Source organism: Oryza sativa, chromosome 3 (assembly GCF_034140825.1).
Source record: "Oryza sativa Japonica Group chromosome 3, ASM3414082v1".
NCBI lineage: Eukaryota > Viridiplantae > Streptophyta > Magnoliopsida > Poales > Poaceae > Oryza > Oryza sativa.
This window is the reverse complement of record NC_089037.1, coordinates 33,664,065-33,686,691: the sequence shown is the minus strand read 5'-3', so window position 1 is coordinate 33,686,691 and position 22,627 is coordinate 33,664,065. Positions and strand designations below refer to the sequence as shown.

Genomic DNA, 22,627 nt, shown 5'->3' with positions numbered 1-22,627 from the left:
TGCGTACGTCGTCTATCATCCGCATTCCACGCGCGTCGTCGTCCGAGCGAAACCAGATAGGTTTCCACTTCCCAATCGGCTGCCTGTAGCACACGATCGCAAATTTGATTCAGATCAGAATTCTCCCACGCACGTTTGTGCCGTTACCACGTCAGCAGGCCAGCACGCGCGCGATCGTAGTTTTGGTTGGAATCACGATGGATTTTTCTCGATCACCTAATCCCATATATTAGGAGAAGTGTAATGCCGGTCTTTGTCGTCCATCGGCTCTGGACACGGCCCACGTACGGGTGCTGATCGCGTCGGGGCCGTCTGGCTCGACGTCAATGGCGATTGGCGAGATCGGCAGCTGACTAGGCTGTGTTCGGATACCCCTTCTCCTAACCTATCGTTTTTCGCGTGCACGTTTTTCAAACTACTAAACGACATGTTTTTTTAAAAAAAGTTTCTATACGAAAGTTACTTAAACAAAATTAAATTCATTCATTTTTTTAAAAAAACTAATACTTTATTAATAACGTGCTAATAGATCACTCCGTTTTCTGTACGTAGTTGCGAACAACCCACCCCGCCACACCGGTCTCGACAGGATGTACCGCGTTGTTGTTCACGACATGCTCGTGTTCTCCTTTGACCCGTCCGTACCGTTTCCCCCGCAGATGCTGATGTGCCTAAGGATGTGTTTGGATAATGAGAAATGGGGGGTGGGATTGGGATTGAAAAATTAATGAAGAGTTAGGATTAAATGAAACATGGAGAATAAATGGTTAGGATTTAAAGATAGGTGGGAAATCATTTCTCTTTCTCATTTGCCAAACACTTCTAAGTGTAATGATTAACAGTTCGATGCATGGATATGTCCATGTGAACATCGGAGAGGACGAAGTTTATCCACGAGGAGGTGTCGCCCGAGCTGCAAGCACGAGCTAGCAGCCTTTGTTCTGCAGAAGTTTCAGCCGCGGTGGCGAGAGGATGGTGCCGATCGATTCTAACTTTCTAGGATTACCTGGTGTGTGCAGTGTCCGTCTAGGAGCCTAAGCGCTCTCTCTCTCTCTCTCTCTCTGTCTGTGTGCAAACGGTTGGCATGCTCATAGTTCGCGTGCAGGGCAATACCGATGGACATGAAGAGGCAACAGAATTCACTTAGAAAAATGCTTTGCATGCAGCATCAAAACTGGAGCAGCTAACATCCAGGGTCTGTTTGCATTTCGATATTTTCTCCTGGAAAAATTTGATCTAGGCTACGATCACATCTTACATTTATCGTTAATTAGGATCAAATTTAAATTAAAAAAAATGTCCATTGGCTATAAAAAGTTGTAGATAATTCCATGTTAATCTAAATCCATTGGCTATATGCTAAAATCCTTACAATCCACAATTATATGCTAATTTTGTACCAAGTCTTACTCTGCTTCTATTTCCGCTTTCCTCACCTCCCCACACTACATAAGCCAGGCCAACCAATAGCAAAAAGATTCACCTCTGTCTCTTTAAAATCCCCACAGCCACGCTAGCTTTCGCCGTTACAATTACTTTTGTCTTCTCGTGGTAGGGTCTAACTATATCCGTCTTCCTACATAGTTGGTACCCACTACATCATTAATTCCTATAAAACTTGCTCCAGGTTGGTCCACGTCATCAGTTTTTTTGAAGCCGTCCGATCAAATCCAATGTTCCAGCATCAAATGCTATTTGCTCCCAAGCAAGACCTAGGCGGCTAGGCCCATGCCGTTTGGCCTTCCACCTTCCCCTTCCGTCTCCACACGGACCACACAACATCCAACAAGAATACAAGTGATCGCGCGACCCATCGTCGTCTATCCCCTAACCTAGCCAAATGATAGATACGCAAGCACCTGACAACCGCAGCATGACAAGCTTTCCCATGATCACCCGATGCGACATGCCCATGCAAGCCAATGCGAGGAACTGATGAGACATGACCGAGCACTCTGTTTCGCCTCAATATATACTGACTTCATGCGTGAGCCCTAGATGATTAGTTTAATGTAGATGGGTAAAAGAGTTAGAGTATGGTCTCATAAAGGTAAGATATCTTTTTTAAAATGAAGATACCATGTTTAAAGTGAAATTGATTAAAGGGTGATTTAAAATGGAACACCGGTAATAAAGGTAATCCCAAAGTGAAATTTAATGTTATGGTAGTGTAGGTGCTAGTGCCGCCTTCCATCTCTAAGACGGAGGGAGGGTGTTGCATCCTTTTGAACCAGGTTGCCGCGTCATCCACCTCAATGCTGGAAGTTGTAGGGACTAGGAGGTTGTCACCGCCGTCCACCTCAATGTTGAAAGTCCACCGTCAAGCCTAAGTTGTAGGGACTAGGGAGGTTGTCACCGCCGTCCACCTCAATGTTGAAAGTCCACCGTCAAGCCTAAGAGCCGTTCCACGGGAGGCTGCGGTGTTGTCCCTCCCGAGAATTTGGGAGAGCCAAATAATAGTTGTTCACATTACCATTACTTTTCCATGATCCTTCTTTTGCTTTATGGTGGATCCTTAATTTGCTGGATGGTACATGAGTGCTTTATTCAGTAGATGTTCAGCGAAATTAATTTGAAATAATTTTCTTTATCCATTTTACAAGAATAAACGATTGTTATCCCATTCTTAAAAAAATAGCTATTATCTCTGTGATAAAGCTCCATATCTATCGTCCGATACAACTAAAAAAGATCAGATGTTGCGATGCTAGCAGTAGGCCCACCTCCACTTTATAACTATACCGAGCCTTCTAGTCCCCCCTTATCCACTCTCTCACTCCTTTATCCGCTCGTTCTATGCATCTTTCTTTCTCTCTCGATGATCCTTGCAGGGGATCAAGCGAAATAGCTCACCATTCGACAGCAACGAGGCGTCCTCCCCATGCGACTATCTGGCGGGCGGAGTTTTTGTTCATCCGAATGATGACGATGACTCGGGACCAGCAACGGCAGGGTGACTAAGATGGCTCGGGACCGGCAACGGCGGGGTGAGTAAGCCTCGGGGTCTCCGTGGAGCGGCGGCTACGGCACCTCGGCGGAATAGAAGAGCCTCGCATGTCCCGGTCTAGATCTGCAGCGGAGACCAAAGGAAAATGTGATCACTGGAGAAGAGGAAGGAACCCAATCTAGACTAGTGCATTTTTCTGATTTTCAATGTTTCAACCAATGTAAGTATGATGTTTCTTGGGGAATCAAAATGTTTCGCTGAGTAGTTTGAATCTTGTTTCATCAATTCTTGCATATTCGTTGCTGTTTTAGCAGCTGAAGCTCGATGTTCCGTTTGTTACAACGGATTGTTTCTATCATCATTCACAAATGTTTTATTTAGTGATGAAACTTTTTTCTGCTATCATGATTCACAACATTTAATAGATTGGAACTTTTTTATTTAGTGGTGAAACTTTTTTCTGCTAGAAATGAAACAACGCACGATTTTGTTCCTTTTAGGAACAAATTGGGCGTCTGATTTGTAGTCTCTCACTATCTTTGCAGTTGTAGTTCAATTTAGTTTACCATTGCTAAGCAGGAGCCTCTTCTTTCATGTTCCATGTTGTTAGATCCCGACACCGGGGGCCCTGACACAGTGCATGACCGAGCCTCAACGAGTTGCACCGAGTCAAATTGCGCATTGACAGTTCCATTCGCGGTGCCATCTGCTACTGCTCATCTCGAGGAAGCAGCAAATCCTACACATGGGAAGAACGCAGCGCACTAACACACACAGGAAGGAGAAGCAGTAGAGATTTTGTTTCATGGACCAGTAGGTCCGGTTGATGTACGTCATTAATACGCAGTATAAAAGACCAAAAGTAGTATCACATCATCATATGCCTAACATGGAAAACTTGATAGTATTATCGCCCCTAGAGCGGAAAGAAACAATTTGTCGCCGCCGTCAAAGCCGTGCAGATATGTATGCACGGCGCTGCTTGCTGCTTACTGCTGCGCGCACTGCACGCGCTGGGCGCCGCCGCCGTGCATGTCCTCGTCCTCGTCGTATGCCTCCTGCTGCTGCTGTTGCTGCCGCCTCCTCATCTCCTCCTCGATGTTCACGTCGTACGGCATGGTCTCCTCGCACTCGTCGAGCTCCATGTCGGTGTACTGCGACACCGGCCTTGGCGGGAGGACGGTCTCCAGGGCCTTGCACTGGTCAGGGTTCAAAGAGTCGGGGAATTCCACGGAGAAGTGGATGTAGAGCTTCCCCTTCATGAATGGCCGCTGGTACATCGGCATGCCCTCGTCGTTGACAGCCTTGAATGAATCTGCGACAAGATGACGGCCGATATGAGTAAACAATAAAATAGTTTCTAAAATGAATGCTTAAAAAAACAATCAGATGGTTTCCAAAATGCTGCTACTCTATGGTGATCTTTCTTTGAAGGGAGACTCACCAGGCTTGACAACTTCACCGGGCTTGGACTTGATAAGCAGCTGCCTGTTGTCCAAGTGAGTGAGAACAAACTGGAAGCCACAAAGGGCCTCAGTGAGGTTCAGGGTGTGCTCGTAGAAGAGGTCATCTCCCTTTCTCTTGAACTTGGGATGCTCCTTCTGCTGGAGGACGAAGATAATGTCTCCAGTGACAGTATCGGGCTGCACAAAGCACAGGTTGGTCAGTAACAGTGTTGACAAGCACATGGAGTACTACACCTTAGAACCATGTACTGTACAATGCGAGGAGTCAGAACACAGACATACCGCTTCATCAGCCTCACCAGGGAAGGTGATCTTCTGTCCATTCTGCATGCCCTTCTCGACCACCACCTCAAGAACCTTCTTCTCCTGCGCCACCTTCTCACCCTTGCAGCCTGGGCATCTATCCTTGTCGCTGATGGTCTCACCAGTTCCCTTGCACTCATTGCAGGGATGTTGCATTTGCTGAATCATTCCTGGCCCCAACTGGCGAATTTGGACCTTCATACCAGAACCTTGACAACCAGAGCACTTCATGGAAGCACCAGATTTCGAGCCCTTGCTGCAAGATGAGCACAGAACAGTGTGAGATATCAGAATAGTCAAACAGTTTATGCAATATTTAGGACCCACAAAAGGAAGCTGATGACATACCCATTGCACTTGGAGCAGAGCACATTGCGAGAAAGGGAGAGCTTCTTTGATGTGCCATTGTACAATTCCTCCAGAGAAACCTTCAGAGGGTGAACCACATCCTCTCCCCTACGCTGTCTCCTGCCCCTACTGCTACCACCTGCAGACCACAATGAGAGCCAGTCAAAATCTAAGCAAACCACAATCACCAGGAGGTTGAATTGAGCTGCTTCTCATGTCTCGTACCTCCAAAGCCACCTCCAAAGAATGAGGAAAAAATGTCAAATGGGTCATGCATCCCACCACCAGGACCCATCCCCTCCTTGAGAGCATCTTCACCGTACTGATCATAGATTTCACGCTTCTCAGGGTCACTCAGGACTTCATAAGCCTGAGCCAATTCCTTGAACTGAAATGAAGGCAAGAATTTTAGTTTGCCATCTCATCAAGAAAGCTATTGTCCCCATCATACAGCTTAACCAGATAAAGCATTGGCAATTCAGTACTCATAAAGCTTAACCAGTTTACTCATAAGATATCAGCGATAATTATGAGGTAAAACAATATATATAATAGAACACACCAGCCTGTATGCCACAGTAACTAGGCTCCTAACTATGACAATGCAGGATAGATAGTACACATGGTCACAAACTCGCAATACAAAATCAGGTTGGCACTTGGCAGGTGACGATGTAATGTTTGCATCAGCCAAATGAACAATATCTCACATCATTCTCAATACTACTTATCACTAGAATTGGCTATCAATTAGCTGAATTAACAAGAATGTTCCAAGACCCTAATCTGTCATAATCATCAGCAAAGCCCCTAAATGTGCATATCAATAGTTAATGAATAGTACAGTTAAAAACATACAAAAAATAGATGATCTCAATATATGAACAAGTAATGGAATTGCATCTAAGGTTCACATGGTTTTGGTTGATTGGCAAGCAATTGAGGAAGGGCAACTTATCATCAACAGCTAATGAATAGTACAGTTCAAACCATAGATGATTTCGATATATGAACCAGTAATGGAATTGCATCTAAACGTTCACATGGTTTTCGTTGATTGGCAAGCAATTGGGGAAGGGCGACTTATCGTGCTCTGAATCCAACACATTTCCACAACCAAATCTACTTCCCCCCACCTAAATCCATCATTCCCGGAGCACACGCAAGCGCTACTCCAAACCCTCCTAAACCCATCGAATTCTTCAACCCTATCACAGATCCAAAACTCCCCAACGCCCCCCTCAAATCCCCCACCTCCATCCAAACCGGCTACGCCCCTCACCGCCGCCGCAGACAGATCGAAACGAAAAAACAAGAGACGAATCGCTCGCGAGCTCACCTTCTCGGGGTCTCCGCCCTTGTCGGGGTGGTTCTTGATGGCGGCCTTGCGGTACGCCTTCTTGAGGTCATCCTGGGACGCATCCTTGGGCACCCCAAGCACCTCGTAGTACCGCGTGTTGTCGCTCTTCTTCGGCGCGCGCCCGAACATCTCGTCGCCCTCCTGGTGGGAAAAAAAAAGGTCGAAACCCTAGCTGCTCGATCCGGCGGGGAGCGTGGTCTCGGGTTGGAAGCGGTTTGTGAGGAGGAGAGAGGAGGGGTGTAGTTATAGCGGAGGAAGAAACGGGTGGCGGAGGAGTGAATGCTCTGGAAGCTGCGTGAAGCGGATGCGGCGGGCGTGGGGCCGTCGGATCTGGATCGGACGGTGGGGGTTGCAGCTTCCAGATCCTTCCGGGGTCTTCCTGCGAGAGGGTGGGGGAGAGGCAATGCGGGTTCCGGGGAAGGGAAGCGCGTGTGTCCGCGCGTGTTGACTTGACTCCGGTTTCGGGTTGCGTTTGTCGGGTCCGGTGCGACGGGAGCAACCCGGTAAGGAGATTCCCTCTCTTCAGAGAGATTCCTTTTTTCTTGCCTTGGCGATGCTTGCTTACCTTGCGCTGTCGAGAAAAGGCAAGGAAAGTATACTACTAATATGGTTGGTTTGTTTTTTTATTTTTATCAAGTTTCCCTGGATTTAAATTGTTTTCGAATACTCCTATAGGATTTTTTTTCCTCACTTTTTTGTGATTATTATTTGTGCATTATGTGAAAAACGTTTATATTCATTTTTTCATGTTTTTTTTAGAAACATGGAATAAACACGGACACTCACAACGCGCGCACAATTTCCCCTATACACGCACACTCTATCTCTAAGAACACCTATAAAATATTGAGATTGACGAAGTCACTATATGCGCCTCACCGTCAACGGTAACATTGCTTAGCACTGAAATAATAAATAATAGATAGCCGTAAATACGATCACCCATATCAAATCTAGGACTTGAACCAAACTAATAGAGCTACACTCACTTCGTATCTTTTTCATGGTTATTATATGTGCATCATGCAAAAATGGTGGCTGTGTTTTTTCTGTTTTTAAATTCTTTACAAGAAACTTTATGCTTCATAAGCGACGAGATAATTTTCTCCATTGAAGAGAGATTTGTGACGCTTTTTTTCATTTGCACATAGAAGACGGAGATAGCGACAAATGCCTCACCCCACTAAACACATGTTCATAAGTGTGTAATACTCATGGACACGAGAATTTAAACCATGATGGTTAGATTATAATCATCCTCCCTCGACCCCACTTGCATACCACCAATTTTTTTTTCCTGTTTGAGTCACTGGCCTTCTATTCGACCTCACTGAATAAATGGAACCTTTTCTAATCACACAATTAAATGCAACTTTTCATTTTAAATCCAATATTTTCACTTTTGGCTTGGTAAATTCGCATTTGTTTCGCTTTGTACCACCATAACTCTGTTCTCGAGTCGCATATAGTCTCTCATATGATAAAGGGTTGCTTGCATGGAAATTACCGACATGTAGCCGCCAATACGCTTAAAGGCATTGATGCGCTCGAGAAGAAAGTTCAAGATAGTTCGGAGTGTAAGAAAGGAAAAATTACATATCTCAAGTGTAAAGATCAAATATAGGGTGATCCAAAGCGAATTTTTTGCGGGTAAAAGGTGACTCACACTGTAAAAATTACCCAATCTTATTTCATATAAGTGAAAGAGCAGATTGTTATTCGAGCTACTTTCCTCATACTTTAGGTTCTTATTGGTTGCCCATATTTACTAATAAGCCAAAATGGCTCATTAGAAAATAAAAATTAGTTTTTAGGTAAAACTTTTATATATGTGCTCTTATTGACTTAAAAGTTAAATAACACTATAAAAGAAACTAAGTTGAAAATATCTTAAAATCAATTTTAAAATTAAGTTTGGAAATTTAAATTTTAGTTTTGGCTTTGACTTATTAAGGCAACCAATGAGGCTCTTAACTTAGTACAGTACATAGTTAAACCAGACGGAGTACGATCAGGATGGTCATTCTAGCAAAATAAATATACTATGGTCCACCACGTGTAAAAGAGGAAGTTCTACGGTTATACCTCAAGGGACAATGCACATTGGATTAACAAAATGGAAAAAATATGGAGTTTATACTGTTTAAGTTACCACACTTTACAGTGTTATTTGTTACTCTGGGTGTGTTTAGTTCACGCTAAAATTAAAAGTTTGATTGAAATTGGAAAGATGTGATGGAAAAGTTAAAAGTTTATATGTGTAGGAAAGTTTTGATGTGATGGAAAAGTTAGAAGTTTGAAGAAAAAGTTAGGAACTAAACCAGGCCTCTAGATCAATTGTCGTAGAAAAGCCTAAGCATTGGACAAGAAAAGTGACACATGACATTGAGCTCTAGTTTTTTTTTTCTGCAAAAGGCGCTGTGGTTTATACACTTTTCATGTCACTTAAAACGGGTGTGTTTGGTTGCAAGCCACACTTTGCCACAGTTTGCCACGCCTAAGGTTAGGCAAATTTGACAGGTGTTTGGTTGTAGTTACAGTTGTGGCAAGATTCCCCTCCAACAAATTGGGTCCCACATGTCAATGGCTCAAAAAAGTGTGGCAAGATTCCCTTAGGCTTAGTAAGTTGTGGCTAACAATTTGATCACCTCACCTTAGGCAAGGTGTGGCAACTTTTGTTGGCAAGTAATGGTAAAGTGTGGCTGAGAACCAAACAGCCCCAACATCTCACGGTTAAAAGACATCCCTCTGTTGATAGCCTTTTCTTAAAGCTTGTTAGTCCCGTACGATATCCGAGCGCAATCAGCTCGTTTTGCCTTAAAAGTGTCTAGTTGGCCCGTTTGTCATGTCATGGATTTGAATTTGACACCCTCCAAAATCCAAATTCTAAAGTACTCCCGTACATTTTATCTTAGAATATCTCAGAAAAAACTGAAAGGAAAAACTTAGGAGTATGTTTTTCAGTGAGGAAGAAACAAAGGAAAAGATTCGGTGGATAAACTAATAGCTTGTCATGGTATAGGACAGGTAACATGACACTCAATCAAGATCCTTGTTCTGTAGAAACTAGAGAATCTCTGTTCATTTCTGAACACCGGCTATTAATCTGAGTTCTAATGCCAACATTTCCAATTTAATCACGTGATTACTTATGCAAACCACCCGAAAACAGAGTTCAGCACGGCATTATGAACATCCCATCCATAACCATCATGCGCCCTGTCACTGGTGTCATGTCAGTTTTCGGTGGTGACTCGCATGTAGATATCCCATTTTATTGCCAACTGAACCCATCTACTTCTAATAAATTCGCATTTTGCCAAACAACCTGAAATCTTCTCATTTTAAGTGACTTTAATTCGAGGCAGATAAACGGATTTAATTAGAGATATTGAGCTTAAGATCACAATCTCTGAACTTTCTGAACTCTGAAGTGGTCCTGCGGCCTCTGCCTGTGTAGGGAAGCAGTGGTAGCAGTTGATGATTCAGCTCTCGGCTTCCTATGAGGTAGCAAAAGACATTATTGAAAAGAAGTGATACTAAATGCCATGACATGTTTAATTGATGGAGCGGTAATGGTAATAGTTCTTCACTCAGAGTTGAACAGTTATAAACCGGTGGCACTCGTAAAAACCTACTAGTAGTAAATGTAGAAAACAATAAATGTGAATAATTGTAGCAGCAGCACGAACGTAGAACTACATGTTTCAGATCTTTAACCTGACAAAGCAAATCCATCTTGCACAGTGCACACTTCGGTAGTAAAATAGTAAAAATTCGTAGTTTGCACTAGTCTGAATGACTCAATTAGTCCGAATGACTGAAATTCCACGGGGAAATCTCCGAATTTGCAGCTTTCAGCTCGAACAGTGCGAGCACATCGCTAATTGCTGAAATTCCATTGTTGCGAGTACTATACTACCAAAGAATTTCTTTCTCTTTCAGATCATAAAGATCACTTTGTCCGAAAGCCAGGCAAAGATGCAGTGAAAAACTAGAGGGTAAACAAAAGAGAACAACAGCAATGGCTTGGCTTTCCCGACAACGGGGGGCGCGGAAAGTGAAACGCAAGAAAAGCGCGGTGCTTTCTTGCTTATTTTTATACTAGTACTACTACTAATCAGCTAATCAATCTCATCCTCCTCTCTGCAGCAGCAGCAGCAGAGCGTGCCACACTGCCACGCACACAAGCACAAGCCCACCGATGGCAGCAATAATGCGCACGCAGTGGTGGCAGCTGCAGCTGCGGCAGTAATGGCCGGGTTCCCGGGTGTTGGTGGTGGTGGCCACTACTAGTAGAGTAGAGTAGTAGCGAGGTGGCGTGATGATCCGGGACCGGGAGGAGTAGAGTAGACCACCCTTGATCTGCAAGGCGCGCCGCTCATTGGGTGGCCAGCGTCGACCACCGTTTTCTTGGCCCCGTCTCGCCGCGATCTGGTGGTGTGCGGGCACGGCTCTTCTTGCCAAGAAGAACACGCACCTAGAAGTTCTTGGTGCGTGTTCTTTGGGTGATTTTGTTTTGCTTCTTTTTTGTGGAGAGATTTTTGAGGTTTGGATTGGTTGGTTGCTGATGAGAAAGATTGCGGCTTTAGGTTTTTGTCTCGGTTGAGGGGCGCGGCGCCATGGGCATCTCGGCGAGGTGGCTCAAGTCGTTGGTTGGGATGAGGAAGGTGGAGAAGCAGCAGCAGCAGAGCAAGGAGGATGGAGATGGTGGGCGAGTAGCACAGGTTCTCTCATCCATTGTTCTGCTCCTTGTCCTTCTATTTTTCTTGGCATTTTTGGTTGATTTTGATGGGGGTAGCCGGGAATTCGACTAGTTAGTTCGTGTTAAAATTCGACAACAATTTGCTGAAAAGAAATGGGGAAGTGAATCTTGATCATGTCATGGGGAATTCTTTGTTGTAGTGATCAACCTGGGGTATTCGTTCTCCGCTAAATTAAGACTACAGTTGGTACTTCTTGCATTGCTTGTTTGCCTTGTGTAAATTTATGAAGTTACTGCAGATCTGGATGATAATATCTGCATCATTTTTTTTTGGCTTCTATGCCACTGACAAAAATGTTGAAAGATGGAAACCACTATGTCTTTTTTTTTTTTAAAGAAATGGAAACCATCGTGTTAACAATTTAGCATTGCATTGTTCGTATATAATAACTTTTTTTTATTTGGCTGGGTTTGTAATAACTTGTGAACTGTGAAATTGCAGAAAAGGGACGGTGCTAACCATTTTCACTGCCAAAATCAGCACGGTCAAGACCATGATAACCTTGGAGCACCAGAAGAGTTTCCTGATGAAAATGGTCCATCAGAAGGTGATAGCAATGCACTTTCGTGCTCGGAACCCGCTTTTAGTTCACCTAACGTGCCTGTGCCTCAGACTGAAGAAGAACTCAAGGAGATCTGGGCTGCTACAGTTATTCAGACTGTGTTTAGAGCCTTCCTGGTATTGATGCTCTCTCTCTTTCTCTCTCTGCCAATTTAGTAACTAGTCCAAGTCCAATGCAAAGTATATGCAAACATAGAATTGCTGAAATGGAATTATGGATTTTCCCATGATTCCCAAATGTTTGGTTCTTCAGGCTTTACTACAAGTTTAACTTGAATTCTCTTCAGGCTAGGAGAGCCCGTCGGGCTTTAAAAGGACTAGTTAGGCTTCAAGCCCTTGTAAGGGGTCATATAGTGAGAAAGCAAGCTGCTATAACACTCAGGTGTATGCAAGCTTTGGTGAGGGTTCAAGCCCGTGTTAGAGCAAGGCGAGTGCGCATTGCTTTGGAAAGCCAGACGGATCAGCAAGCTATTCTACAAGAGAAAATAAATGAGACACATGTGCGGGAAATCGAGGTGAGTCGCACTTTCAGTAGTTTTCCAGGTAGGCTTGCATGCATGCTCTTCTCAATTTTCACAAGGAAATAACTGGCATGAAAGTGCAGTGATTTGGCTTGAGTTGTTTACTTATGCTATTTACCTTAAAAATGCAGGATGGTTGGTGTGATAGCATAGGATCTGTGGAAGATATCCAAGCAAAACTATTAAAGAGGCAGGAGGCAGCAGCCAAACGCGAACGAGCCATGGCCTATGCTCTAACTCACCAGGTAACTTTATCAAACATTTTACACCAGGACAATACTCAGCTATGATTATCCAATTAATCATATGAACCATGGATTATAGCGTATACTGTAGTGCACCAATCAAATTGGTCTGCATCCAAGTATAGCTTCTTGATATCATGAAAGTAATCGACTCACTGTCATCTCCAGCATGTAACAACAAGCATGCTTGCTAAGTTGCTATTGCTGGATTCCAAACGTTGCTTTCATGGATAACAGATGATGTTGTCTCTCCCTCCAAGTTAGCCTAATAATTAGGCTGCTTGTTGTTTCCGACTTTCTGTACTGTTCTGCTTCTGTTGGTTAGCGTTTAATTGTAATTTCAGTATGTAGCTAAGATGAGACCTATTTGCATGCTCCTTCTGGAGAAAAAGAATCCAATCATGATAAATGAAATTATTTAGACAGTTCACCGTATGTTGGAGAAGTAAGAAAAGGGAGCCTTTTTCCAGTATGTGGTTGAGGTCAAATAATTTTTTCATGCAGTAACCCCTTCCAGAAATAAGATGAATTCATATCTCTAAAAGTTTTCATTGGTTCAGGTAGTAGATTAAGAATTTTTCTAGTCCTTCCCATCATTGATGTCAGATACACTGTCCCAATGACTCTGTAAGAACTGATCTCTCATCAGTTGTGGCCACATCTCAAGTCACTTTGTGTTGGTCTTTGGTGTGCTTCCATACTTTTTGAGGGCTTAATTCCATTTCTGATAATAAAATAAGACTTAAAGGGAGGTCATTAAAAAACTTGACACCTGAACCTATTTTCCTCCTTTCGCAGTGGCAAGCAAGGCAACATGCAGCCATTACAGCATTTCAACCTGACAAGAACAGCTGGGGCTGGAATTGGCTAGAGAGATGGATGGCTGTTCGTCCATGGGAGAGCCGATTCCTGGGCTCTTATGCAGCAGATGGAATTCCTGTTAGTAGTGGAGCAATGCAAGACGAGGAAAATGCTGTCTATACTCCACATAAGAAACATGTTAGAAGACAAACTTCAACACTTCATTCAAACATACTGAACCAGAAGACCTGCCTACCAAACTCAGAGGGCGGTGGTTCCTCATCGAACCGGTCTGGTGGTTCGGCATCGGCTAAGTCAAAACTGAAACTGTCATCCAGAGAAGGATGTGATGAAATTTCGTCTCGTCCTTCGGGACTTGGAACTAGGTCGAGTAGTAATCCTAAGGAGAGGACTGGGCATTTAGATCCTCAAGGAAATAAGAGATTCTCCTTACCTGCCAGCTGTGAGTAAAAATCTCGCATCATCTGCATGTGTTCATGTTAAGCCTTTTCTCCTCCTTGTGACATAACTGACCTTATCTAGTATACAATGTTTCTTAAGGCTCAAACTCATACACTTGCAATTTTCTAACCAAATTTCCCTAACTCTCAGGTGTCGAAGCAGGCAAGCGCATGACGAATAAATCTGCGGTTAACCGGTCCCTAAAGGTCACTAAACATCATCTTGCCAGTTCAATTGAGTTGCCTAGAAGAGTTGAGCTGCAGACTTGACAGCCAATCCAATTATCCAAAGAGCATCCATAGTCATTGGCAACATTTTCACCTGAGATATCGTTCATGGATATATTGGCAGCCTTGGACTGTGATGATCTATCCAATATTTCAAGAAATTTGCTTTGCATTCATCGCAGCTTTTCTTGGCCATATAGATATGCAGGCTCAACTGACCATCTCATGAGAGATGAGACCAGTTGGTAGAAGTACAAATATGTGTCTGAGAGGAGGGAACCGTACATATAGAGTTTTACTATTTGTTTAGTGTTGTAGTACTTGTAAGGTGTAACTAAGACTATGTAATAGTAACAACTTTGTGTTTTTGATTGGTGTACCTATGAATCGTGTTGGTCCATGCCATGCTACTGGTACAGTTTTTATTTGAGAAACGATTTTGCTATATCTCACTCGAAAGATTTTTTCTTATCTCTCACTCGATTTTCTCACTCAAATTTACAGTGCATTTTCTTGTAAGTTACAGTGTAATTTATGAAACTTACACGGTAACTTTTGTAAGTTACACTGTAATTTTTGAATCTTCACATGTAAATTTTAAATTTTGTATTGGATTTGGTCTTTTTCTTGAGGATATGGTAATTTAATGTTCATTATGGTGTTTCTTAATTGCTTTTTGCTTTTTATTATATCTATCGGATTTTAATACAAAGATTAAAAATCTGTGTGATACGATTATAAAAATCTTTCGAAAGATGTATAGGTACTCCCTTTGAGAAATTCTATTGTTTTGCCATTGAAAAGTTATCCGTTCTAAGAGCAACTCATAGAATGGCCAAATGGCTGGCCAAGTTAAAATTTAGCAAGTATGGAGAAAAAATACCCTCCAACAACCTCCAAATTGCACCTCTCACTAACTTGGAGAGTCAAGAGTCACTCTGCCTGGCTATTCGTGGGCCCCACCACTCTCCCTCCCACCCCATCTCTCTCTCCCCGTCGCACCCGCAAGAAGGCAGCGACGGGAACCGCACGACGACGACGGCACGGAGGAGCGAGGCGCCGGAGCCAACCGCACCGGCCGCCGCCGGCCGCGCCCGCCGCCGTCGTCCGCGACGGCTAGGAACCGCACGACGGCGACGGCATGGAGGAGCGAGGCGCCGGAGCCAACCGCGCCGGCCGCCGCCGTCGCCTGCGTCGTCCCCAGCCGCGCCCGCCGCCGCCGTCTGCGCCTACCGCCGCCCGCGCTGTCCCCAGCCGCGCCCACTGCCGCCGTCCCCGCCGCCGCTGTCCGCCGCCGCCGCCGTCTGCGCCTACCGCCGCGCGCCCGCGCTGTCCCCAGCCGCGCCCGCCGCCGCCATCCCTAGCCGCGACTGCCGCCGCTGTCTGCGCCGACCGCCGCCACTGTCCCCAGCCGTCTCGGGAGTGTATAGAGGGAGAGAGAGAGGAAGAGGAAGAGGGGGAGAAAGATGAGGAAGAATGGGTATAGAGGCTGATGCATGGGTACTGCTGTCATAGACTCAAAATAGAGAGGATGGATGAAGAAGCTGTTGGAGTAAATAACAAATTTGACTTGATAAATGAGATGGAGAGTTGGCCAAATAGATATTTGGAGAGTCGAATTTAGAGAGAGTGTTGGAGATGCTCTAACAAATTACAACATCAATTACAAAAGGGTTTTCTCTATCTAATAATTGAAATATTCTAGTAGCAAAAATATACTACCACCGCTTCATCTAGTATAATTTTTTTTAGGAAGAACAACTTCAATTTATATTATCCAGAATCTTGAAAGTGTTTGATTCAGCTCTAACTCTATGGAACAAGAATCTTGAAGTAAGAGTCTGTTTGGCATGGCTCCAGCTGTACCTCTTCTGGAGCTAGAATCCAGTCAAATAGTTTCAACTCTACCTAAAATAGGAGTGGAGTTGGTTGGAGCGCTATCACAAAATGAACTAGAGATGTGAAGCTAGGTTTAGACTGCTCCATAACTTTACAGATCTATCTTCTAAAATTAAATTTAAGAGTTAGAGCTTTACCAAACGGGTCATACAAGCTTTACCAAGCCCTTAAAAATAATTCTTTTTTTCCCCAAAGTAGTACTAATACTAATAATTAGTTTTATCTCCGAACAGATAGAAGTACACAAGGCCCATGAGGACTACGGGGCCTAAGAAGCAGCGAGCCCAACAAGCAAGCAACCGCCTTTTTAGCCTTTATTCCTTGCCTCCCCACGACGCGTTTCTTCGTGAGCTGTAGTAACTAGCAACAGCAAAGCCAAAGCCCCTCTCGTCAACGACCTCGTCGCGCCCGAGGCACCCAATTCGCGCCGGCCATGGCGGTGGCGACGCTGTCGTCGAGGTCGAGGCGCGCGTGCGCGGAGGCGGCGTCCGTGCTCCTCGTCCTCCTCGTCATCGCGCCGTCGGTGGCAGCCGGGGGCGACACCAACGGCGTGTACGAGCCGTGCGCGGACGCGGCGGTGCAGCGCGGGGACGGGTTCACCTTCGGCGTGGCCTTCGCGGCGCGCGGCGACTTCTTCTCCGGCGGCGTGCAGCTCTCCCCCTGCGACGGAAGGCTGTCGCTGGCGTCCAAGGGCGCCAAGCTCGCGGTGTTCCGCCCCGAGGTCGACGAGATTTCGCTCCTCACCGTCAACACCTCCGCCGCCGGTGGCTTCGACCCGGTAACTAAGGCCCTGGTCGACTTTTCACCTCTAGAAGCTTCGTGTTTTCATGCTTAATGTCGATTTTTATGTCAGATGGTGTATACACACGAGGAACCCTAACTGACTGCACGGTTGCGTATATCAGGAACCCGAAGTTTGGCATAAACGCATAAAGAACTAGTCCTCTAGTTTCTTCTTTTTTATCTAATTTTATATAGACACAATTCCTTTTCAATAAAGAATTTATGCTGTCAGTTTCGTCATGCAATAGGTTTTAGTTAGAATCAAACACCCTAATTGCCTAGTGAGAAACAGAGAAACGAAGAACTTGCCGGTGAATTGTCAATTTGTCATGAACATTGGCAATCACGACCTGCTTGGGGAGGATGAAGACAAAAGTTGGGGGGAGCTGGATTATGTGTCCCATATGGATTGATACAGCACCATTTTTTGGACTCTTTGTAGGAGCTCTAGTAACACAGATGGAAATGGTCCCATGAACATGCTTCTCTGTTTTTCTGTGGGCCAAGTGTCGGTTTATCTGCTTTGATGATGAAATTATTCAATGGGTTGTGCTCTATGGTTTGGAAATTTTTATTCTAATTGATTGAACATAGAGAAGCTACAGTACTACCGATTGTTTAATTACCAACATGTGTTAAAATGGTTTAGCTGTGCTTGACATTTTAGATAAGGGCTAATCATCACGATGGAGGCCATCATTTTCTGTTTTCTACCTGATTTGTTGATCGCAGTTTTGTTCATATTACACTACGAAAGTTACTCCTATTGATTGGCCATAGCATGTCAAATTCTCAATTGCAAGAATAAGCAGTGCTATTGCGTAAGAATGGTTTTTGTTGTACTGTTAGAAGATTACTGTGGTAACCTGCGGTTAATGGCAAACTGTTGCGCACATTTTTCACTGTTTCGGCCAGCAAACCACACACCATCTTTTGAAGCATTTAGCATTGTTGTAGTGGTACTTTCTTACCCATAAGTGATTGGTCTTCATATGATTGTCCTTTTTTTTAACTGTTTTTAGCTCAATATAATGAAGCCACTTGTGTTTCTAATTGGCCACTATTTTGCTATGTGCCAGGCAACTTCTGGTGGCTACATGGTAGCTTTTGCTGGGAGGAAATATGCAGCAAGATCACCTCCGGTTTTCGTCAGTAACAGCTCATACACCGTGACCAGCTTTACCCTGGTGCGATCCATAACCCGCACCCTGCATTCTGAACATTCTATCTTCACCTATTTCTCCAACTGATCATTCGACCAACTGAATTCTGTTTCTTAGGTGTTTGAGTTCAACAAAGGCACACTTCAGAACCTGTACTGGAAAGCCAACGGCTGCTCTGCTTGCTCCGGGCAACCCTCCTTCACCTGCGTCGATCAGAACTGCGCGATCAGCACGGCGAACTGCACGGGCAAGGGCGGCAGCGTGGATTGCAGCCCCGGGATTCAGCTCGCCTTCTCCGGCACTGACAAGCACGAAGCCGTCCTCAACTCGTGGTATGAGGTGTCCAAGCTCCGGCAGTACTCCCTGGTTGGGCTCTTCTCCAACCTCAAGGACTCACTCACCAGCCAGTTCAGCATCTTCTTCTAGCTCCAGCATGTTCTTCTAGCTTTTTCGAGCTCGCATTTCTCTTCGGCCATCTTGGTGTATATGTCAGTTTCGTGTTAAGGTAATAATGTTATCTATTTATATATAGTCCAGTGGTTGCTGTTTGTAAAGAAAAAAAAGACGACAAATTTTGTAAATCAGCTCTCTGTGTATGTACCTGGTTTTATATGAGACGATATATCAGTTAGGGCGTGTTCTAACGGAATGATTGGACTTCTTAGCTACAATTACTTGTAAGGATGAACTAAATATTTTATAGTACTCCCTTCGTTTTTTAATAGATGACACCGTTAACTTTTGGCATGTTATTTAACCGTTTGTTTTATTAAAAAGAATTATATAAATGTCATTTATTTTGTTGTGATTTGTTTTATTATGAAAGAACTTTAAGTATGTTTTATACTTTAACATGTTTATACTATTTATTTTGAATAAGACGAATTGTTAAACGTTATTCTAAAAGGCATCAACATTATCTCTTATAAATTTGTGCGTTCGCGAAAAAATTATCTCTTATATAAAACGGAGTTAGTATAATGCTAAAAAAATAGCTAGAACAAGTTGTATAAGCAATGCTGATGCAGAATTTTCTCTGAGAAAATCGTTTGAGCATAACACAAATAATCCATATCTTTCATAAGTTCTTTTAGAACACGCCTTAAATTTTCGCCTATGACTTTACTGCTTTTCTGGAGAATGAATTGCATCGCACATAGTCGAATGCTCGAATAAAAGGATAAAATGCAGTTTCAAATGCAATGATATTTAGAAGAATCAGATATGTATAATAATCAAGACGATCAACTAATCATACAGAAGTAATTACAATCACGAAAGAAAAAACCCGACAAAAAAATAGAAATCTCTCACTATGAAGTATGAACTCAACATGGACTATCATACGACCATCATGCCGTTGGCGGCGGCGGCGACGGCGTCGCCGGCGCCGGCGAGCTGCTGCTGCTCTTGTTGTTGTTGACGAACTTGAGCACGATGGGGAGGACGACGACGAGGATGAGGACGAGCAGGATGATGATGGCGATGCAGGTCCACTTGCGGGTGCTCTTCTGATGCTTCCGCGCCACCACCAGCTGCTCGCGGCCGCGGTCGACGAAGGAGCGCGCGCGGCCGACATGGGTCTCGATGTCGTCGAGCTGCTCCCCCTGCGCCGCCACCAGCACGGCCATGTCGTTGAACACCTGGTGGAGCTCGAGCAGCGAGCGTTCCAGCTCCGCCACGGCGCCGTGCCGCTCCTGGATCTCGGCGACCACGCCGAGCACCTCGCCGCGGCCCTGCTCGGCGATCGCGCGCTGCAGGAACCGCTCCCCTTCCCCGGTCTCGGCGAGGTTGTCGAGCGTCGCCTCGTCGGGCTGCTCGCCGGTGACGGTGTAGTACCGCCGCGCCACGGTCTCCCGGTACTCGGAGGAGATGCGGGCGCGGAGGGAGGAGAAGGATTCCATGGAGTCGCGGAGCTTCTTGCGGAGGCCGGCGACGACGGAGGTGCGGGTGCGGTCGGTGGAGGAGCCCGGGCCGCACCCGGGGACGGAGCGGTTGGCGGCGTTGGCGCGGTCGAGCGACTCGAGGCGGAGCTTCACCACCTTGGCCTTCTTGATGGCGGCGGCGACGTCGGCGTCCATGCGCGCCCGCAGCGCGCGCACCGCCGCCGCGTCGTGCAGCGACTTGCCCCCCTCGTTGGCGTCGTGGAGCGACCGCTGGATCCGCTCCAGGTCGCGGAGCTCGTCCTTGATCGACTCCACGTCCTCGAAGAACCTATCAAGGCTCGCCCCCGCCGCCGCCCCCGGCGGCGGCGCCATCTCCACGCCGCCGCCCGATTCAATATCCCCGTCGCCGCCGCCGCCGCCGCCGGTGCGCTTCCACGAGCTAGAGAAGAGATTGTTCATGGCTGCAGCAACTCACTAGAACACAAGATCGGCCACGATTTGCTCCGGTTTCTTGGATCGGGAGGAGGGAGGAGTTAAGAGGGGGGAGGAGGAGGAGACGCGGAGTTGAAGGGGTCGGAGGGGTCTCGTCTCGTTCACGCGAGGATGGAGTTGAAATGGCGACGTGAGGTGGCGCGGGGGGGAGGGATTGGGAAGGTGGGAGGAAGGAGGGAGATGAGATGGCCGCGGCGCGGGCGGGTGGCGTCGCGACTCGCGAGCGCCGCCCAGTCCAGGCCTCCCTCGTGTGCACTGCCCGCGCGGCGCTTGATCACGCGGTGGCGTGTGGTGGCGCGCCGGGGGCGTCCAGATTGTGCTTTGTTTCAAACCTAACCACGCAACCTCAGAGGGGCCGGTGCATTTAACTTTTTTTTACCACTTTAAAGATGCGATAATTAAGAATTTACGTCTCACGATTTTTTATATGGATCCGGTGACAAACCCTTAATTAACCATTTATAAGACTGACAAATAGTTAAATATCTTTCTATGAAACGGAGCACGGATTTCATTTTATTTTGTGAAAAAAAATAGGTCATGTTTTGCACAACTCCAGATCCACGACATATTTGAACTTTGTACGTTACATTAAATCATAATGGTTTAAATTTTAAAATTAATTTAAAATAGAAATAAAATGATATATCTAAATATTAGCAATGTAATGGTTGATTTATTAGATCATAAATTTGTAAAACTAGAAATTACCGGTTCCGAAAAATCTTGGAACCCGAACCGTATAAAAAGGGCCTTATGAAAGCTTATCAGGTAACTGTAAACTTCAAATCATGCCAATAAATTTGTCAAGAGTAAAAAAAAAAAAGCTACTGGTAGTATTATAAAACTGCTACTGGAGTTTGTAAGACTGGAGAATGGAGATGCATGGCATCAGGATCAGCCATAAGCCGTAGGCGATCATTCAGCTGGTCGTTTTTGACCGGATCAACCAGAGCGAGCAAGGGCACCTGTGCATGCAAGTGTGCAGCTTGACTTGACCACGACAATATAAAAAGGACAGAGAACAAAAGACCGAAAATAAAACCAAGTATGGGTGTGTTTAGTTCACGCTAAAATTAGAAGTTTGGTTGAAATTGAAACGATGTGATGGAAAAGTTGAAAGTTTATGTGTGCAGAAAAGTTTTGATGTGATGAAAAAGTTAAAAGTTTGAAGAAAAAGTTTGGAAGTAAACTCGGCCTATATACATAATAATTCCATCAGTTGCAGAGTTCGGTCCCTTTGATTCAAAGGAAATTCATAGGAATTTTCTTTTAGAGGATTTCATTCCTATAGGAATTTTTCCTACAAAGCCCTTTGAATCAAAGGAATGAACCCTATGAAATCCTATAAAATTCCTATGGAATGCCTCTTCCCATATAAGTTTTGGAGGAATTTTAACAAGAGGTAGAACCTTATGGAAAAAATCCTTCGAGTCTTTATCTCTCCTCAAATTCCTGTGTTTTTCCTGTGGTCCAATTAAACGGTCATTTCTATGTTTTTCTTGTGTTTTGCAATCCTCTGTTTTACACTTACATTACATTTCTGTTAGAATCCTATATTTTTTTTATTTACACTTACATTACATTTCTATTAGAATCCTATATTTTTTTATTCCTTCATTTTTTTATTCCCGTGATTTAAAGGGGCCCTTCGTTTATACAACTTGCTGGGTTGGTAGTTGGTACTGGTCGTCATCCACCGTTGGATGTCTCAGTTATCACATGCCAAACTGCCAATCATGGATGAACCCTCGCAATTCTGCTTGCTATGCTATGTTACCACGCTACAAACCAAACCGGGTCAGGCCAACCCAAGGCGGCAACGCTGACCGTCTCAATCGATCACAAGGACGTGAACGTGACGCCTTTTGATTGATTGCCCCACCTCACATGTACTATAATACTCCTTTTATTTTTCCATTTCAATATAAGAATTATGAATATAAACGACATGTTCAGATTTATAATACTAAGATATAATAAATTTAAAAGCTGTTACATATTATAACAGAGAAAGTAACACATTTGGATGTCGACGGCGTTGACGTCTTATTTGTTTCGTACTACTAACTTCTTTTAATTTTTTATAAGGCGTTGCTTTCTTCAGCAGAGGGAGTACTAATGACACTATTATTATTGCTAGTACTACTCACTCTGGGATTACCATAGTGATGCGTTGATGTGCTCTCTCCGTTGACCTCTCCTTGTTTTGCTTTACGAGCTTTGCATGCTGTTGAGGATTCTAGCAACTGACGCACATGTGCATGCGCAAATTTCACTTAAAGCACCCGCAATGGTTATCTATAGACTCTCTATAAGAGATCCACGTCAGTATATTTTTCTATTTGCAAGATATTAAATGAAGAGATAGAGCAAAACTATCTACTAAACTAGAGA

The 22,627-nt window shown here is 44.7% G+C and overlaps 3 protein-coding genes and 1 long non-coding RNA gene across 5 annotated transcripts; 2 read left to right on the top strand and 2 right to left on the bottom strand.

The window, feature by feature from the left end:
- Positions 1–2,783: 2,783 nt before the first annotated feature.
- On the top strand, positions 2,784–3,966 carry LOC136355746 (uncharacterized). Its single transcript, XR_010740072.1, has 2 exons — positions 2,784–3,167; positions 3,558–3,966. It is a non-coding gene; the product is annotated as an uncharacterized lncRNA (long non-coding RNA).
- On the bottom strand, positions 3,744–6,641 carry LOC4334359 (dnaJ protein homolog). Its single transcript, XM_015776635.3, has 6 exons — positions 6,404–6,641; positions 5,290–5,452; positions 5,065–5,203; positions 4,696–4,972; positions 4,392–4,590; positions 3,744–4,262 (listed from the first exon to the last, which is right to left on the bottom strand). The coding sequence occupies exons 1-6, from the start codon at positions 6,551–6,553 to the stop codon at positions 3,937–3,939; spliced, it is 1,254 nt and encodes a 417-aa protein (XP_015632121.1). The 5' UTR covers positions 6,554–6,641; the 3' UTR covers positions 3,744–3,936.
- Positions 6,642–10,745: 4,104 nt separating this feature from the next.
- Positions 10,746–18,604, top strand: LOC4334358 (protein IQ-DOMAIN 5). Of its 2 annotated transcripts, XM_015776916.3 has the most exons (9): positions 10,746–10,917; positions 11,017–11,151; positions 11,632–11,868; positions 12,039–12,266; positions 12,404–12,517; positions 13,316–13,781; positions 13,931–13,968; positions 17,769–17,876; positions 17,970–18,604. In XM_015776916.3, exons 2-9 carry the CDS (start codon positions 11,047–11,049, stop codon positions 18,276–18,278), a joined length of 1,605 nt encoding a protein of 534 aa, XP_015632402.2. In that variant the 5' UTR covers positions 10,746–10,917; positions 11,017–11,046; the 3' UTR covers positions 18,279–18,604. The 2 variants fall into 2 exon arrangements, with proteins under 2 accessions (XP_015632402.2, XP_015632403.1); XM_015776917.3 differs by lacking the exons at positions 10,746–10,917; positions 11,017–11,151; positions 11,632–11,868; ... (2 more) ...; positions 13,316–13,781; positions 13,931–13,968 and adding an exon at positions 16,253–16,684.
- Positions 18,605–19,060: 456 nt separating this feature from the next.
- LOC4334356 (syntaxin-121-like) lies at positions 19,061–20,564 on the bottom strand. Its single transcript, XM_015772952.3, has one exon. It carries the CDS (start codon positions 20,195–20,197, stop codon positions 19,205–19,207), a length of 993 nt encoding a protein of 330 aa, XP_015628438.1. The 5' UTR covers positions 20,198–20,564; the 3' UTR covers positions 19,061–19,204.
- Between the last annotated feature and the right edge of the window lie 2,063 nt (positions 20,565–22,627).

Bases quoted from the DNA above. Each gene is read 5' to 3' on its own strand.
- LOC4334356 (XM_015772952.3), bottom strand. From the start codon at position 20,197: ATGAACAATCTCTTCTCTAGCTCGTGGAAGCGCACCGGCGGCGGCGGC.
- LOC4334359 (XM_015776635.3), bottom strand. From the start codon at position 6,553: ATGTTCGGGCGCGCGCCGAAGAAGAGCGACAACACGCGGTACTACGAG. The intron at 4,973-5,064 runs GTATGTCATCAG...CTCATCTTGCAG, and splicing joins CTCTGCTCCAAGTGCAATGG to CAAGGGCTCGAAATCTGGTG. The intron at 4,263-4,391 runs GTGAGTCTCCCT...ATCTTGTCGCAG, and splicing joins CGGTGAAGTTGTCAAGCCTG to ATTCATTCAAGGCTGTCAAC.
- LOC4334358 (XM_015776916.3), top strand. From the start codon at position 11,047: ATGGGCATCTCGGCGAGGTGGCTCAAGTCGTTGGTTGGGATGAGGAAG. The intron at 11,152-11,631 runs GTTCTCTCATCC...GTGAAATTGCAG, and splicing joins ATGGTGGGCGAGTAGCACAG to AAAAGGGACGGTGCTAACCA. The intron at 12,518-13,315 runs GTAACTTTATCA...CTCCTTTCGCAG, and splicing joins CCTATGCTCTAACTCACCAG to TGGCAAGCAAGGCAACATGC.